At 42.4% G+C, this 18,079-nt stretch overlaps 2 protein-coding genes and 1 long non-coding RNA gene across 3 annotated transcripts in view; 1 reads left to right on the top strand and 2 right to left on the bottom strand.

Moving 5' to 3' along the window:
* Positions 1-685: 685 nt before the first annotated feature.
* Positions 686-7,412, bottom strand: LOC308298883 (uncharacterized protein). The gene is made up of 4 exons (XM_080742575.1): positions 7,174-7,412; positions 6,124-6,260; positions 4,078-4,200; positions 686-1,616 (listed from the first exon to the last, which is right to left on the bottom strand). The coding sequence occupies exons 1-4, from the start codon at positions 7,380-7,382 to the stop codon at positions 1,468-1,470; spliced, it is 618 nt and encodes a 205-aa protein (XP_080598701.1). The 5' UTR covers positions 7,383-7,412; the 3' UTR covers positions 686-1,467.
* Positions 7,413-8,260: 848 nt separating this feature from the next.
* The window catches only part of LOC308299886 (uncharacterized protein), a gene marked incomplete at its 3' end in the record, with an annotated part of 30,723 nt that continues 20,904 nt past the window's right edge, over positions 8,261-18,079 (bottom strand). Inside the window, exon 12 of the mRNA XM_080743667.1 lies at positions 8,261-8,790. Within this exon, the coding sequence (XP_080599793.1) occupies positions 8,261-8,790 (530 nt within the window). The remainder of the gene's footprint in view (positions 8,791-18,079) is intronic.
* Positions 16,285-17,759, top strand: LOC308298798. Its single transcript, XR_013962735.1, has 4 exons — positions 16,285-16,405; positions 16,541-16,702; positions 16,816-16,942; positions 17,524-17,759. It is a non-coding gene; the product is annotated as an uncharacterized lncRNA (long non-coding RNA).

The following is an 18,079-nucleotide window of genomic DNA, read 5'->3' as shown; positions in this document are numbered from 1 at the left end:
ATAATATGTCAGTACATCAACAACAATATAACAAGGCATAGGAATATCAATCTAGAAAAACAATAACATTGGTAGACCATGCACCTAATCAGTAAAACACTTTTCTAAAACCTAAAAAGCAGGCCTCATCTGGCCAATCAGTATCAAGTAAGTTCAGTTCAGTCATTAAATTATAATTACTATTATTTATTATCATAGATTTCAGATTTTTTAGACGTCACAGATACAGTAGTAGCATTAATGTAACTCATCTTTCCAGTCTAAACCTAGTCTACAGAAGCTGCTGTTGTTTGTTTTTTTCTAAGGCCTCTATGCCAAAGATGTCCCCAGACAGAATGTTATTGGGTTGACAGTGTAATCAAACAGCTTGTAGCCACTATGAAAAACATTATTTTAATAGGAGACCTCACCATCTGACACAGAGGTAATTTGGTTTAATAGGAAACCATCTGACGAGGTAGTTTGGTAGGGGAGAGTGTTTTCTGCTGGTGTTTCAGTCCGAGTGTATCAAAGGGTGCGTTCGGAAATGCGCACCGGTTCTGCTTAGGGTTAGTTTTAGGCATAGTTTTACTGAGGTTAGGGTTAGGTTTAGGCACTCACTACACTGAGCACACACCTGGTGTGCATTTCCGAACGCACCCTTTGATACACTCGGACTGAAACACCAGCAGAAAACACTCTCCCAGTTTGCGAGACAGTGAAAATGGGACAAAAGTAGCATCTTCACATTTAGGTTTGTGTATAGAGGACATGTCTGGTTCTACAGACAGGGACCTCCATGTATGTGCATAAAAGGTTATGATGTCAGATGTCATAGACATCATAGGACTTTCACATAACGAATAACTGAGTAAGCATGTTTGGGCTGTCACAGCATATCTCCATATACAGTACATGGCTCTCCATATAAATTATATAGGTAACTGGTCTGATATACATCACGGGCCAGATGGCAAAGAATTAGGCAAGATTGCATGTCGCCCTGAGGCTTCTTACTTGTAAAATGTCACATATTAGCGAACAGTGTGTGACACGTGTCTTCTATATTTGTCTTTCGAGCGCTGCTCCTGGAAGGACCTAAACTCCAAAAACTGGCTTTGTAAGTTTGTTCTATGCCCAGAGTCAGATGTAGGACAGATGTAGGACAGATGTAGGACAGATGTAGGCCGCCTACATCTTTTCACAAAGCACTCAAAGTAGCGGGCACGGTGGCACAGTCAGCAGCGCTGTCGCCTCACAGCTAGAAGGTCCTGGGTTCGATTTCCGCTGGGGACGCCGTGGGCGCTGGGGAAGTGTTCGCTCCTCCGTGTCACCAGTGCCCACACCCTAAGGTGGGGTCTTATCATCTGTTCTTGCCAGGTGATAAGAAGTGGCCTGCTCACCCCTCATGCATTGAAGGAAGCATGAGCTCAGTTCGGGGCTTAGGTGATTGGCACTGTGTTACAAAAACAAAACAAAAAAAACCCATCATAGCACTACAACCTGGCACATACTGACGTCCATGTGTTCTTCTCCTTCAAGTTCAACCTCTATCTCATGTTCCTGGTTATTATAAACGATGCTGGTTGCTTCTGGAGAACTCATCTTCTCCTGTAGGCTGGACTCCACATATTGGTCTGGAATGAACACATAGAACAAGGAATGATGACCTATAGATATGATTTAATTATTGTGATATTTCAGTCATGATCATACTGAATTGAGTACCTGAGACGAAAAAGTCTGTATTTTAAAATTGTGGATATAGATTTTGATTTTATTTTATTTAAAACTTGAAACCACACACTTTACCAGACTACGGTCTGGTAAATAAAAAAAATATTTATATTAAAATCAAATATGGACTGTCATTTTGTCTCAGGTACTCAATTGTTCCTCGGACATCCAGCAGCCACAGAATAGAAAAGGCATACTTTGTTTATCTGTTCTCCTTCCCACTTGCACACCAGTAGTGCAACAGCCTCCAACTTTGCACGAATACAAGGCAGGTAATCAAAAAAACAGCTCTCAACATTCATATTTTCCATACACTTTGCACTGTACAAAACTAGATTATTGCTTGAGTCGAGGTAGCGGCAGAGGTGGACCGGGCGGTTACACATCGGCACTCTGAAACATTGCTATTCAGACCACCTAAACCTAACCTTAACGCTAACCTCAGTAAAACTAACTCTGGTGAATGCTAACCTGGTTTCGGAATGTGCATGTTTCAAAATTGAGAACTGCCTCCATACTGGGGCATATGGCTGGTGAGCCAACTATACAAGTGGGCCTGTGGGCCACCATTTTAGGATAGTTACAGTCATTTTTGGGCTGGGCGGCCACTAAGTGGAGACGGACAATCCTTCAGTAGCACTGGCCCACAAATTAGGGCATTAACGAAAAAACTTCGACTTCATTACACAAGTTGACTCCCACCAGAGAAAGTCGAAAGTCAAAGTTGAAAAAAGAAATCCTTTGTATTTTTTTTCTATCATTATTTTTGCTCCAAGTGTGTGTCTGTACAGCATTCAAACAGTAGGATTGCTTATTGTCAAGGACGGAATGATCCAATATTACAGTGCTACATTACAATTAGTATAAGACGGTTCTATTGTGAAAATAGCAGATCTACATGCTCACAGCGTTGTGAGCATGTAGATCAGCTATTTTCACAATTTCTGCCTCTATATATTTGACAATTTGGACAATGTTTAATTTGCCATTTTACAGGTATTAAAAAGTCCTTAAATTGGCACTTTAGAAATGTGAAGACACCCTCTATTTACCTAAACTTTATGTTGGTTTGTTTACAGTTGAGAGAGAAAACAATGTTTCACATTAAGTTAATCATCTGGGGACCCCCCAAAATAATTGGGGGGTCGTGTGTGATGTGATGACGTCATCAAACGATAAGTCGACTCTGTTTACAGTTATGACTAATACAGTATTGTGTTATCCTTTTATTCTTAATGTCTGACTGTACCTCTGTTTACATTTATGACTAATAAAGTATTATGTTATCTTTTTAGCCTAAATGTCTGACTGTACCTCTGTTTACATTTATGACTAATAAAGTATTAATTTGTGTTATCCATTTAGCCTAAATGTATGACTGTACCTCCGTTTACATTTATGACTAATAAAGTATTGTGTTATCCTTTTAACCTTAGTGTTTGACTGTACCTCTGTTTACAGTTAGGACTAATAAAGTATTGTGTTATCCTTTTAGCCTAAATGTCTGACAGAGATTTAGCCTCTCAGACCTAAAATGGAAAAGATGTTGTTGTTGTTGTTGGAAAAAAATGCGTCCACAATTCCATTCTGACGAGGCAAACGATCAAAATGTCTTCTACATTCTCCAATTGTGTAGATTTCTTGTAAATTAAGTAACGTCCAACAATAATTTAACTCGCTCTCAAGAGTTGCAGATCTATAAGGGTCCATTTGGTTACCAACTCTCCCTCATTTAGCTGGGGACCACCTGGAACCCACCCAAGGACCGCTGGTGGTCCCCGGACCACTGGTTGAGAACCACTGGAGTAGACCAATGAGGGAGAGGCAGACCAACGGAGTACCAGAGACGAATAACAGTCCAAGTATTTTCTTTTTTAATATGTTTTTTTATTTTTTATTTACCAGACTGTAAGCCACAAACTAGTCATTTTAATCTGTTAAATTGTTAATGCACTCACCCCTCATTTTGTTCAAATGTCAGACTTTACTGTTGTTCCACAAACCTTTGGAGATATACTGTTTTTCTTTGTCTTATAATTCCTAATTTATATGAGTTAAGTAAAACAATCTAATTCAACAAAATGAGGGGGGAGTGGATTAAGAATTTAACAGATTAAAAACATGTGGTTTACAGTCTGGTAAATCAAAAATAATATCTGTATTCAAAATGTTAAAATATGGACCTAGCCTGTTTTTCGTCTCAGGTACTCAATTACAGAGAGGCAGACCAGCATGTAAGTCATCCTGACGATGTTGGCGATGAGGCTGTGTCCTGTTTTTCTTTTCTTTCTTATCAGTCAGACATTAGAATAAAAAAAGACCACACGTCATTTACAACCAAACACAATACATGACACTTACTGATCTCCAGGTATTTCATGATGTCCAGGTATTCGTCTTTAACGTCATCTTCAGGTTCCGAAACGGTGCTGCTTGGTTGTGAAGAACTCATCTTCTCCTGCAGTCTGGACTCCACACACTGGTCTGGAATGAAGGAATAGAACAAGGAATGATGGCCTATAGCAGGGGTTTTCAAAAGTGGCGTTTCCATAAAGCCTCTTAATGCGCATTATGCCTTTTGCGCTTAAATCTTTTTATGGAAACACTTCAAAATTTGAATAAACTTTCATTATCCGCAAAAAAACATTTATCCGCTTGGAGGAGGTGGATTTTGAGGCTTTATCGAATAAACTAAACTAGCCCTTACCCGTTCAAAGATATGAGCTCCGAAATGATGTGCAGTGTGTGGGTTATGGGATGTGCAATGTGCACACAGTATATGAGGGATGGAAAGTAACTTTAACTGGTGCTTGCATGATAATATGTAGGAGCATCAATGTAAGAAATACCCGTTTTGTTTAATGGCTACAGAGATACTGTGTCGTCCCCCCCCCCCCAGCCCGCCCGCCCACCCGCCTGCACACACACACACACACACACACACACACACACACACACACACACACACACACACACACACACACACACACACACACACACACACACAGCTGGTTAAACATGTTGTCTCATGCTAGATGCAGAAAAGATATGCCTCATGCTAGATGCAGAATAGATAGTAGATACACCATAACAATGCTAATATACAGCATATGATTTGTGAAAGTGAAAAACGGGCTTCAAAGTTATGTCAGGTGTGTTCATATGCTAATGGTGATGCGATTTCAGATCAATTGCTCCAGCCACTGAGGAGAAACGCTGTTTCAGACAGACACTCAGACATTTCGAAAATTATATGTTTGATGCGCATTTATGAATGGAAACGGGTCAGATAATGCGAATAAATTATGACGTTCTGGGTCCATATCGTCCTCTAACGTAACACTTTCCCCTGCCGCTTAACGTTCATTGTATAGCGTTAGCCCACAAAACAAACCGGTTGTTTGTTACACACGGCATGACACGGACCGTGTGTAAATTCCTCCTGTTTTCAAGCCATCCGTGGCTAACCCTTCCTCATCACACGGTGTTGCGTGCCAAAAGTGGCCGATATACAAGCTCACAGCAGCTCGCATCCACATCTCTGTGCCGCGTTGTGAGCTTGCAGATCGGCCACCTTCCAGAGGACGCTGAAACTTGCAGAATGAGTGTGCACTGTGCAGCGATCGAGTCACAGTCAGACGTGCAGTGCTCACGTCTCGGTTCGGTCTGAAAATATCTGCCCGATCAACTCATGCGACCGTCGCTAATTCGAATGACGCCCGCAAATGGAAACAGGCTAAATGCGCTTTGTCTTGATGCGAATTTCTGGATTACATTTTTTTTATGGGGTACCCTGAGACAAAAAAGTTTGGGAACCCCTGCACTAACAAACTCTTGACACTGTTTTAGGGGTGTACACAATCATGGCACCACATCTCTAAAGGAGTAGTTCGCCCCCAGAATGACGTATTCTCTATTGATTACTCACCTCATGGAGACCTAAACTCATGGATATTTTTAACATTTTCTCACATTCCTGAGACAATAATTGGTCAGTCGACCAACATTTTTCATCCTAGTTTTAGTTTAGTATGTACGTAATAGTTTAGTTTACGATATCAACGTTGGACCTCCAGACCACAGATATGAAAAAGCTAATGTGGAAGGCACGCTGCCACTCAAAGTGACTACTGACCAATCACAGCGTGTCTTTTCCGGGACTTGGATTCAATTTAAAGTAACTTTATTGGCATGAGGAGACAAACATTTAAATTGCCAAAGCAAGTGCCTCTGGGAAAGAGGGAGTTCCGCCTCTGGTTGGCCGACCAAACGTCTCCTTCTGTGACACACGCGGAAACGTCCTTCAGAATTCAGGAAGCTTGCCTTAAAAAAAATGCCAGTCCTGGCTCTTATACCAACGCCCCAGAGCCGGAGGAGGCTTTTCTATGTCTACTGTCCAGACAGTACCTGTCTGCCTCCTGGCCTCTTGGGGGCGCTGTAGTGTGACGGTGATGTAGGATCCTCCCAGGTTGGGGTTCGACACCAGCAGGACCGGACGCACCTCCTCTTCCTCCTCCTCTTCCTCCAACGCAGGGGACGGCAACCTTTAGGACAGGAAGTGACACCTTTATTTTTCTGGATAATTTAATTATTACGTTTAATTATGAAACCACATCAAAATGTAATATTAGAGTCCATAGAAGACAGGCTGTTTTGACCAAACGCACAATATGGAAAAAAGAAGCAGAGATATATCTATTGTTCTGCAGCCAGGATGAATACAAGTGAATGGCTTCATCGCAATGGATTCATCGGTTACGACTGCAACGGGAACGGACAACGATTCTCGGATCATGAAAAGATGCAGGTGCGGCGAGGAAAAGATGACCGCCAGGTGAGGAAGAAGTGTGGAGCAGCCGCAGGTCTGACAAGAGGAACCCAAAGCCAGGTTACAAATGAAACCAAATGGACCCGTAAGGGTACATTTGTACTGTAGGCTGTTTTACTGTTAAGTAACTTGAAAAATAACCATAAAAAACAACATGAAAAAGAATCGTGATAACATTGGTATGACCGTCAGGTCGCAAGTTACTATGAAAAGCTCCACCGGCTGTCTGTCAGTCAGCCAGTCAGTCAGTCAGTCTGTCACGTCACACTTTTCCCCTAATTATATCCCGCTCCTGTTGGCCCGCTCCATACTTTGCACACTCATTTCTCACATGGCCCTCTTCTAGCGCCACCAGGTCGATTCTTGCAAAACACATTTTGGACACTACTACTACAGATTGTGCCCTAAAATCACACAAAGCGGTACACCGTAACTCTTAAGTCATGTCATCAACATGGATCTGTCCCATTTCCCATATTCCCTCCTGATTGCCTACCATTGCCTTCTAAAGTTTGTGTATGTGACCTGCCGGTCGCTTATCCCCCGATTAGGGAGTCTTACTGGTGTATCGTAATACAGCTTGGGAAAATATTGCGATGTTGTATTTTTCCATATCGCTCAACCCTTACCCCAGCTCCAGTGTGTCCATCTGGTCCTGGTCCTGGTCTGGTTCCACCTCCTGAACCTCCTGAACCTCGTTGTCCACCCATTCCCACTTATCCTCGCAGGCCTTGCTGTCCACGGTGTCCCCCCAGTCTGCACTGTCCACGGTGTTCCCCCAGTCCGCACTGTCATCCGTGTCCTCGCTGTCCTCTCTGTTCTTGTCCTCCTCGTCCATCTGTGGCTGCCGGACGCCCCATCGCTGCTCCTCCCCCACCTAGGGATGGATGGGACCGGTGGTGGAAAGAGAAAAAGGTACTCACATGTTTTACTTTAATACTGCAGTGTAGAAACACGCTTGTTACAAATATCCGGTACCCATGGCTATCAAGGACGTTGTTGACGGGTGGAAACCTTGCAAGTCCAAAACCATTCCTTTTATTATTATTATTTAAAAAAACCTGAGATCTACAAGTTCACAAGAAGTGAACTAGCTGAAATATGGAGGTTTCCTGCCCGAGAGTGACAAATTGAGCTAAAGACCAACAGATGAATGGAAACCAATGACAACTATGTAAGGGATAATGTCTGGCTGTTCCGTCGTTATTGAGAGATAAAGTCCTGACAGGCTGATTATCCCTGAGGCGAAGCCGAGGGGGTTATCAGCCAAGAAGGGATTTTATTTGACTCAAAATTAAAAACAAACCAAAGTATTTCCTTGGTTATAGTAGTGAAAGTATTCCACAAGTGTTGCACTGGGCGTCTCCCCCATCCAGCGCAACACGTTGCCTTGGAAAACAAGGAAGTGTTGGTCATTTCTGTTACTGCATTGTCCATTTCTCGCTTCAAATATGTTTAAAAACATTCTTGAGATCAACGTTTAGTTGTAAATGACACTGTGTGTTTGTTTCCATGGCTCTCACATTGGATACGGCACTAAATTCACGCAGCGCAGCCTGAGTGCAGCAGGTGCTCTGAGCCTTTGATTAGACAGCGGCCCGTTATAGAGTGGAGCGGTCATTATACACATTCAAGCATTCAACCAAGCCATGTAATAAGCAAAAAAACAACTGATTATCTCAAAAAAATTGCCATCAGACGATCATGTAACAATAGCTAAAGACAGGCAGCGTTTCCCACCTCCACACTCTCTTCCTCATCTTCATCGCTGTCGTCATCTTCATCGCTGTCGTCAGACTCCTCCAAGTCGTCGCGCCTCTGTTGCACGATGGAGGAGCCTCCGCCTCGCGGCCTGGCGCCACGGCCCCGCCTCCCGCCTCTCCCCCATCCTCCCCTGGTCCCCCAGCCCTCCCTCTCTCCTCCCCTGGTCCCCACAACCTCTCCCCTTCCTCCCCTGGTCCCGAAGCCCTCTCCCCTTCCTCCCCTGGTCCTCAAGTCCTCCCTCTGTCCTCCCCTGATCCTCACACCCTCTCCCTGTCGTCCCCTCTCTCCTCTCCTCATGCCACCACTTCTCAGCTTCATGAGGGAGGAGGAGACGGGAGGCGTGTCGCCTCTGCTTTCTCTGCGGGTGGAGGTTCCCGGCAGCCCGCCCCTCGCATTGGCTCCGTCCCTCACATTGGCCCCGTCCCTCTCGAGGGGAGTGGAGACTTCTCTGTGTGCGGTGACTTTCCTGTACCTCCCTTTGGCTGCGGGGAGGAGAGTGAAGGATGGAACAGACAGATAGAAAAGTCACGGGGGTAACAGTTCCAACTGAGACTTCCAGAGTTTATATTGTACAAATGGAACCAGTAAGGGTCCATTTGGTTTCATTTGTACACTCTCAGAGTTACAGGCCTTTAACTCTTTAACTGAAATATTTAAAACATGGTCTGCCCTTGCCAAGAAATATATACATTATGCCTCAAAACGATTCGTCCGTGGGTGGCGTTAAAAGCCAACACTGGCCATGATAAACCAGAGATATAGCCAGACTGTGGCTTGTTTTTTGTTGTAAGTAAAGCATCTTGGTTTCTCTAAGGGTCTCTTTTCAACGGCTCATAATTCTTCATGATGCATCTTTGACTTAACTTTTAACATCTGAGACTTCGATCACTTACACCCAACAGAGCAAACTAAAGGAATATCATAGATGACATTTTTGTCCAATGAAACCCCAAAATGTAGTTTAGGCATTTAGCAGACACTCTTAATCCCCCCCCCCTCCCCCCCCCCTCCCCCCCCACATTCATGATCAATCTCTCTAAAATGTAGGATAGGCCTACAGTTAGTGGCCGTTGAGCTTGTCACATTTTCTGGGGTAAGCTGCCCATATCACGCGTGTCATGCGTGTGAGTGAAACAAGCGACCAGGTCTATGAAAACAAGCCCAAAAGAAGCAACCATTTCACCACTTAAACTCTATTACATCAGCTATTTTCAAAAAATAATCTTGAAAGTAAGGTCAAATAAGCAACTACACAACCCACAACTCTGAATCTTTACAGGCAACTTTATAGGAAAACAGGACCAAAGTCACTTAAAATAAGCAGACCCGGCAACACTGGCAGGCTAAAGTTGTTAAGACATGTTGCATGCTGAAAGATAACTGATCTGCAAACCTTTTGGGGGAAGGGAAGGCTGGTCTAGGGCTTCTTTGATTCACATGCAAATTATCCTATCAATGGTCCTGGCAGCCTGAGGTGTGAAGCTACCTACAGTTTACTTTTAATTCTCATGATGCACACACAGCAACTTTACACCTATTTATACCATGGCTATTTGAAAATAGCCGATCTACAATCTTGTAGATCGGCTATTTTCAAACATTTTGTACTTTTACTTTTGGTACTTTACTGTATGTATATTTTGATGCCAGAAGGCTACTTTGCATTCCAGACTTTTAGAGTATTACTTTTTCTCTTACTAATTCTACATTGCAGTATTGGTACTTTTACTTTTACTTTAGTGAAGAGAGCAGACAAAGTGACACGAGTGAGATGACAACAACCTGAGTGAAACCTGCCGGTCTGAATAGGCACTAACTGTATATGTCGTGTCAAAACACAGATATTCTAGACAGGCCAACCAAACTGGGCGTCAGAAAAGACAGTTTCAAACTTGCCACAGTGACAACTGATGAAGTGTTTAAAAAACTGAGCGCCCTACCTCAACACAAGGCCACTGGCCTTGATAAAATTCCAGCTAGATTTCTCAGAGATTCAGCCGCCACCATTGCTCCAATCATTACCCACATAATTAACATTTCCATCGAACAGGGTCATGTCCCCCAGGACTTCAAACTAGCAAAAGTAACCCCCCTGCACAAAAAAGGTAGCAAACTAGACCCTGGAAACTACCGTCCCGTTTCCATTCTTAGCTCCATATCCAAAGTCATGGAGAAAATGTCTACGAACAGATTGCAAGATATCTCGATGAGAATAATCTGATTTACGAGTTCCAATCTGGATTCAGAAAATCTCATTCCACTGACACATGCCTTCTCTATTTGACTGACCAAATCAAAAGCGAAGCGGATGGCGGCAAATATAGCGGCATGGTCATGATGGACCTCCAGAAGGCATTTGACACCGTAAATCATTCTATTCTGATTGAGAAACTAAAAGCCATCGGTCTTGACAGCGCAGCAGTGAGTTGGATGCAATCTTACCTGGTGGGGAGGGAACAGGTGGTGGAGATTAACGGTACCCTGAAATCTCTTACTTAGGATGTATCCTTGAAGCTACCCAGATAGCAAAAAATGTAGATTCAACGTTGACATATAGTGGGTAGTGTTGAATTTTGGTTACGATTGAAGACTGATGGTTTTTCTACATTGATTCACTGTTGTATTGCAGCGCAACATTCAAGGCTTGAAATGCCAGCATTGAATCTGCGTTGAATCTATGGTCCAAATTCAATGATTAAAATGTCAACATTCAATCAGCATTGAATCTATGCTGTTTGCCTTTTTCTTTTTCTTTTTTCTTGATGGGGGGAGGGGGGAGGCACACCCCTCCTCACACCCCCCCCTCCCCCCATATAATGATTGAAATGACAACATTGATTCAACGTTTTATCCATGCAGTTTGCCATTTTCTTTTATTTTTTTCTTGTTGGGGGGAGGGGGGCAACCCACTCCTCCTCCTCCCCCCTCCTCCCTCCCCCCTCCTCCTCCTACCAACATTGATTCAATGTTTATCTATGACATTTGCCTTATTCTTTTTTGACGGGTGAGAGAGGGGGGATGCCTTCGCCTCCCCTCCCCTCCTCCCCCTACCTTCGCTAACCCTAACCTTAGCTGCCCTTGGGTTAGGGTTAGCCTTCTGGAGCCCATGGAGTGAATCTAAAATCAGATTCTCGATCAGTGCGTCGCTCCGATTCGCCCAATATAAGTTTCCTTCCACACAGACCTACGGTTTACAACTATAGGCTCTTAAAGGACAACTCCGCCCTAAATCACTTCTAGGCTGTGTTTCTTACTTGTTTTGATCCAAAATGACTGTCCATGGGGTCTATTAGGCATAAATGCTCCTGTTGTCTGATTTCCACAGCCAAAGCCAGCAGTCCGCAGAGCATAAAGTGGAACCCATAAGCCTCTTGCTTTTACACTCTTTATTTCTAGTCAAAAGTAATTTTCTTTTTCATGAATGTGTTACTAGTTGTCATTACAAACACATCCATGCCTTTGTTATCCCATACAAGCCACCACAGTCTCTAAAATCATGTTTTGAGGTCAGCACTCTGCTGAACTGTCAATCAAAGTGAACGTACTGGCCAATCACAGTGCGTCTTTTCCGGGACTTGGCAAAAAGCATAACAGCCTAACATCTGTTTAGCAGTGTGTGGTGTCTTTTTTTTGAGACATCCAAGGCATGGATGTGTTTGTAATGACAACTAGTAACACATTCATGAAAAAGAAAAATCACTTTTGACCACAATAAATAGTGTAAAAGCAATATGCTTATGGGCTCCACTCTATGCTCTGAGGGCTGCTGGCTTCGGCTGTGGAAATCGGACAACAGGAGCATTTCTGCCTAATAGACCCCATGGACAGTAATTTTGGATCAACACAAGTAAGAAACACAGCCTAGAAGTGATTTAGGCGGAGTTGTCCTTCAATTTCCAAGTGCAGCGGTTCTCAAACTATGGGTCGCGACCCAAAGTGGAAGGAAAAAAAGACGATGTCCCTCACTCGGATATTACACCAGGCAGTCGTCTCGTGCATCAACTGACGACGATAGGCCGTGCTTCAATACACAATGTCACATCATGCATGTATAATTTGGGGGGCTGCGTCCACGACCAACGTGAAACCTCTCTCTCTCTCTCTCTCTCTCTCTCACACACACACCCCGACACCACACACACACACACACACACCACACACACACACACACACACACACACACACACACACACACACACACACACACACACACACACACACACAACTAGGCAGGAAATATTATTCATATTAAAGAGATGGAAAATTCAATGGAGTTGGTCCTGAATGACTGCGACACTTGTAAGTGTGAAAGGTCACTGAAAATATTGAAAACGTGACCTTTGGGCCTAAACAAATCATGAGATATTAGAAAAACATCAAAGGGATGGTGGGGGTGATCATCACTTTGATCTCAATACATAAATATCACAACACTGACCTCATCAAACCCTACATAGTCATACATGGAGATGACTGGATCATCACCTAGATATCCATATGGAATGACAATGACTCAACATCTCATGTCACCCTCGGGGATCTCCAAATATGGGCATATATGGGCCCATATATAGGTAATGTCCATATGGACACATTCGGAGATCCCTTATGTGTCTCTCCATAGATGGAGCTGACTATAATCACCTGCCATATCCCTGCCCATATATGTTTCTATGCATATATGGAGCTGACTATCTGATCCTCATATATGAAGATCACGTCACTGATCTCATCAAACACTGGCCTACGTCATGTTGTAGTCATCAGATGGACTACACTTTAACTTTATGCATCGGGTGGAAGCAGTTTACCCTCAAATACTTCCATGTGTTCAAGGGCATGGTCATTTTAGTTCCTACAAAATAAAACAGATGAGGTGTAGTTTAGCTTATTCTTTTAAGATGCAAAAATAAATATATATGTGAGTGTACTTTTCAGAGTAGCAATTGATTGCTGTTCAGGTGACAACAGATTGAATATTAACACAATATCTTAATGCTACTAAGTCAAAGAGAGTCAGTTAGTGTATAAAACGACTGTTTTTCGGTATAAAAATGAACTCTGCTCTGGCCAGGAGAATTTGGCAAAACTTTTATGGCCTGGGAACAAGTTTATTAATGGCCAACTATTTTCCTACGTTGATTCAACCATATTTTGCTATCTGGGTAGTATCAATATTCAAGTAGTAGTAGTATTAATATGCAGCTGGAACAGGGGGTCCCTGGAGCTCCGGGGGTCTTGGGAGGGGTGGAGGTTGTGGTTTGCCAGGCAAGGACTGTGTGTGCAAAGTTTGGCATGGTTGGGGCAACGGTGGCAGAGATATGAGTTGGGGAAAAGTGTGACGTGACGGACAGCCAGCATTTTCACGCGACAGGACCAACTACATCGGACTCAATGTCAAAAATCAAGTCAGAATAAGTGTATTTTATCTGAAAAAATATATAATTGATGCTGTGTGTTTTTTTATAACATTCCTATGTAAAATAAAATCCGGATTTATTAATATAATTATAGGCTATTAATTATATTATTAAAATTATTTATAGTATGTATTATATTTATAATAGTTGTAATAATTATTGTTATTATCATTATCAATCAATTTATTATCTAATATAATCTTTGCATAAGTGTTGTTCATCACATGAGAAACAATGCATTGTTGCATCAGCAGTTACAGGGTTAAGTTCCCAAACTTGGTTAGACCAGTGACATCACACAGAGTGACATCACACAGTGCTTTGATGTGCCTGCAGAGTGAAACTGGATTGAACCGGTTTGTTTGAATTGACTCAGTGACTCACTGCCACTGCTAGTGAGTGTGAATGCAGGCTGAAGGCTCTCTCATGGACTATATTTATATCTCCTTTTGGTAGGTGAAATTTAAACAATACTTAACCACTGGATAATGTATGTTAAGAATGTTGTCTGTGGTGTTTTTGTTTGTGGTGTTTCCTGAAGGGCCCATGCTAACCAGTAGACAAATACAAAGCTAATGCTAACTGATGCTAAAGTTACAGTACATCCTAAAGGAACTGAATGTTCCAACTGTGTTGAATAACTTATACTATGCCCTTTTGATAGAAGTGGCAGTTTTTTGGTTTTGTGTTATCATAGGTGCTTTGCTGTGTACTGTAGTATGTGTGGCTAACAAAGCTAACATTAGTTAGCAATTGTTCCATGTTAGCAGCATGTGTTGTTTGTAGCTAGCTAGCTAATGTCAATGTGCTAGTTGTTCAATGGTAGCAGAGAGTGTACAAATGGAACCAAACAACTCCTAACAGGTTAATTTGGTTCCATTTGTACACTGTTAGAGTTAAGGGGAGACCTTGACATTTTAATCTGTTGTTGACTGTTAGCCCCCAAAATAATCACATTTGAACTGCATGGGGAGTTTTGGGGACCTCCCAAAATATTCACATTTTAACTGGGGACCCTCCACCCACCAAGCACTTGGACTGCAGTGAGCTTGTAGATCTGCTATTTTCACATTGCCTCTTTCTTATATCAGCTGACAATTTGGCCAATGTTTGACCAGTTTGTATTTAGTGTTGTTTACTTTTGATGTTAGATCTTATAGTGGAGCTGATGTTAACACCACTGACACCAGCCAGACAAAATGACACATCTGACACTCAAAGGAGGCATGTGCTTGATCCATCATCATTTGTCAGATCATTTCATTTAATTTCTGGAATCAAATTGGTTTAATTAATTGATAACGTGTGTGTGTGTGTGTGTGTGTGTGTGTGTGTGTGTGTGTGTGTAATTGATAATGTGTGTGTGTGTGTGTGTGTGTGTGTACACTGTAGGAAGAGTCCTTCAAGGCGTGTTAAAGAGGACTACGCAAATCACTGCCTTGTTTCCATACCTGGCCGATCCCTAGGGCACTTTGGGCTATGTAAGTACATAATACAAGTCTAACTTCTTTACTCCTCACTCCTGGAATTGACAAGAGTGAGATTTCAACTAAATTTCAACAAATGTTCTATATGCTGACCCCAACAAGTTGATCGCCACAGATGTCAGACCTGTTGACCTTGATTTTAGCAATTCTCCAGACAAGGGCATGTGTTTAGTTTTTTAAGGAGAAAAATAAAACACGTTCTTGTTTTTTAGGAGCAGTATTACAATCCAGTAGATGGGAGTGGGTTTCTTGCATGGAGAGTTAAAACACTTCAAAACGAAGCCTCAGAGGGACAAAAGAAGAGAAGAAACACTCAGCCACTGACAGGTATGTGATTTTGATTATAGTTTGAATTTCACATGTTAAGTTATTTTTTAATGTGCAGGCCTAGTGCATTTTTGCTACTGTGGTGGGCATCGCAAGGGGGTCCAGTAAAAAGACAAGTGGCCCTCTGGTGTAAGGGGTATAAACTGTCTTAACGTTTTTGAGAAACTAAACCCAACATCACATTGTAGCAAATCGCGTGGGTGCCCACTAGGCCACTTGTTCCCAAGCAGTGGGTCGGGATCCATATGTGGGTCGCAGACAATTTTTTTAACGTCCCTTATATTTGTATAAAAAAGTAGTTAGTGAAAATGGCCTAAACTAGTGAAAACAGCAGATCTACAAGCTCACAATGCGTCGCACCGCATTGTGAGCTTGTAGATCTGCTGTTTTCACTAGCTTGGGTCCTGGGCAAATGTCTAATGTCTCTTGAGCTAATAGTTTGGGAACCACTGCTCCAAGCCATGGCCCATTGGTCAGAACTAGTCCCAAGTCCCAACATACCTTTCTCCTAACCCCTACAAGTACATACCTTTCTCCTAACCCCAACAAGTTGATCGTCACAGATATCAGACCTGTTGACCTTGATTTTCGCAATTCTCCAGACAAGGGCATGTGTTTAGTTTTTTTAAGGAGAAAAAATAAAACATGTTCTTGTTTTTTAGGAGCAGTATTACAATCCAGTAGATGGGAGTGGGTTTTTTCAGCTAACGACAGAAACCCAGTGTCTTGAGGGCATCGCACTGATGATGGTCAAGGAGAAGATGAAACAGACCTTCACCCATCGCCAAACAATGGTTCATGACCCAGTGAAGTCCTCTGAAATATTCACCACCTTTACAAGATTTCTTGACATTGCAGGAATGGTATGTCGCTCTTGAACTGTCTTGCCTTAAAGTCAAACTGAAATAAAAAATGACTTTAAACAGATCACATCCCTGGTCATAGGGTGAACCCATTAAAATGTATGCCATGTTGTTTGTATTCCATCCTGTCTGCAGATACAGGATTTTCTGATGTTTGGTGATGACATCGCTGCAGAAGTGGCCTACTTACTCACTACATGCAGTAAGTCCTTGAACAAAGCTGTGGACTCGCCCAGACAGGCGACCATGTAGATCTGCTTCATAATGCTGAATCCACAACAGAAGAACTGGAAAATGGTACGCTGGAATTAAAGGAATAATACTAATGGAAGAGGGGATGGTTTTGAAACCAAAATGTAAACAGATTTTAGTAAAAATGTCTTTGTTTCCCCCCACCCTTTTATTTTCAGGATGGGACAGTGAGATGTCCTCCATCTTGCCTTATCCACCACATGCCACCCTCACCTCAAGGCCGCAACGAGACCAGGAAAGCTCTCAGCCCGACAAGCCATTGACCACCTTTTGAAGTTTATCTAGGTAAGGTTACAGTTCAATTAAAGTTTTTAAGATGGCTCACTGTACTGTCCCTAATATTCACCCTTAAAACTATACTTTTCTGAAATTATGCGATGACCATGCTCATCTGTAATCAGCGACTGCCCTGTGATATGTGTCTGCTTCTAAATCTAAATACAGAATGAAGAAATTCAAAAACTGTCCTGGGTGTTCCCAAAATTAGATGCTAAAATGACAAAAAGTAATTTTGAAATTGGAATATCTCTTTAAGTTACTCTAGACCCCCGGGTGTGTTGTTATAAATATACCCTACCCTGGCTGGGTCACCCACCATTCACAAAAAATTAAGCATAGTGTTGCAGTTGTCAATTCTGTCAGCTCATTTCTTTGTCTCACTTGAAACTTTACATTTTCTGTTTACTGGAGAGATGGGGAGAGAAGGTTGCCATTGAACAATCCCTGCTACTGAGAAAATAAATATTCCATAGCAATGGCATAGCAATGACTGTTATCAGAATATAGCGCTATTTAACACTTATTTGTTGTTACTCAACCTTTGAATATGTTGGGATTGCCATAATATTTTTTCCTCTTCATTCCAGGCATTGAACACCTGCAAGCTCTACAGGGACTTGTTGAGATGGTTGGGGACATGGAGATGGCAGATCCAATGTGAAAAGTTTATGTGTTGGCCATTGAGGTGCAAGAGCTATATCCAGGTATGTATAAATGTATTATGGATTTTACATTTTTGATGGTACGATTATAGTCCAGGTAAAAATTTGGGAGGTAGACGAACATGTTCAATATACATTTCACACTACAGTGAGAAGATTAACTATCTTAACTATATCCCATACTACGCGTTGTGATCTGTTAGAGCTAGAAAGTTAAGTTTCCTTTAGGCCTGCTTTACACTGGCAGTCAAATCCAGCCTAAATCAGATCTGAGTCACATTCAGATTGGAATCTGATTGGCTTAAATGGTCACATGGAACCAATCAGATTCCAACCCGGATGTGACACAGATCTGATTCAGGCTGGGTTTGGCTGCCAGTGTAGTCTGTTTCCATGGTCCACTTGAAGAGCAGAAACTTTGTGAAATGTGTTAATCATGGAATCTCTGTTCACTGGCTGTGGACTCTGTGTTCTCGTTGGA

The sequence above is a fragment of the Nannobrachium achirus genome, assembly GCF_963921795.1.
Source record: "Nannobrachium achirus genome assembly, chromosome: 15".
Classification (NCBI taxonomy): domain Eukaryota; kingdom Metazoa; phylum Chordata; class Actinopteri; order Myctophiformes; family Myctophidae; genus Nannobrachium; species Nannobrachium achirus.
Note: the sequence above shows the minus strand (reverse complement) of the source record. Positions and strands in the feature narration are given on the sequence as shown.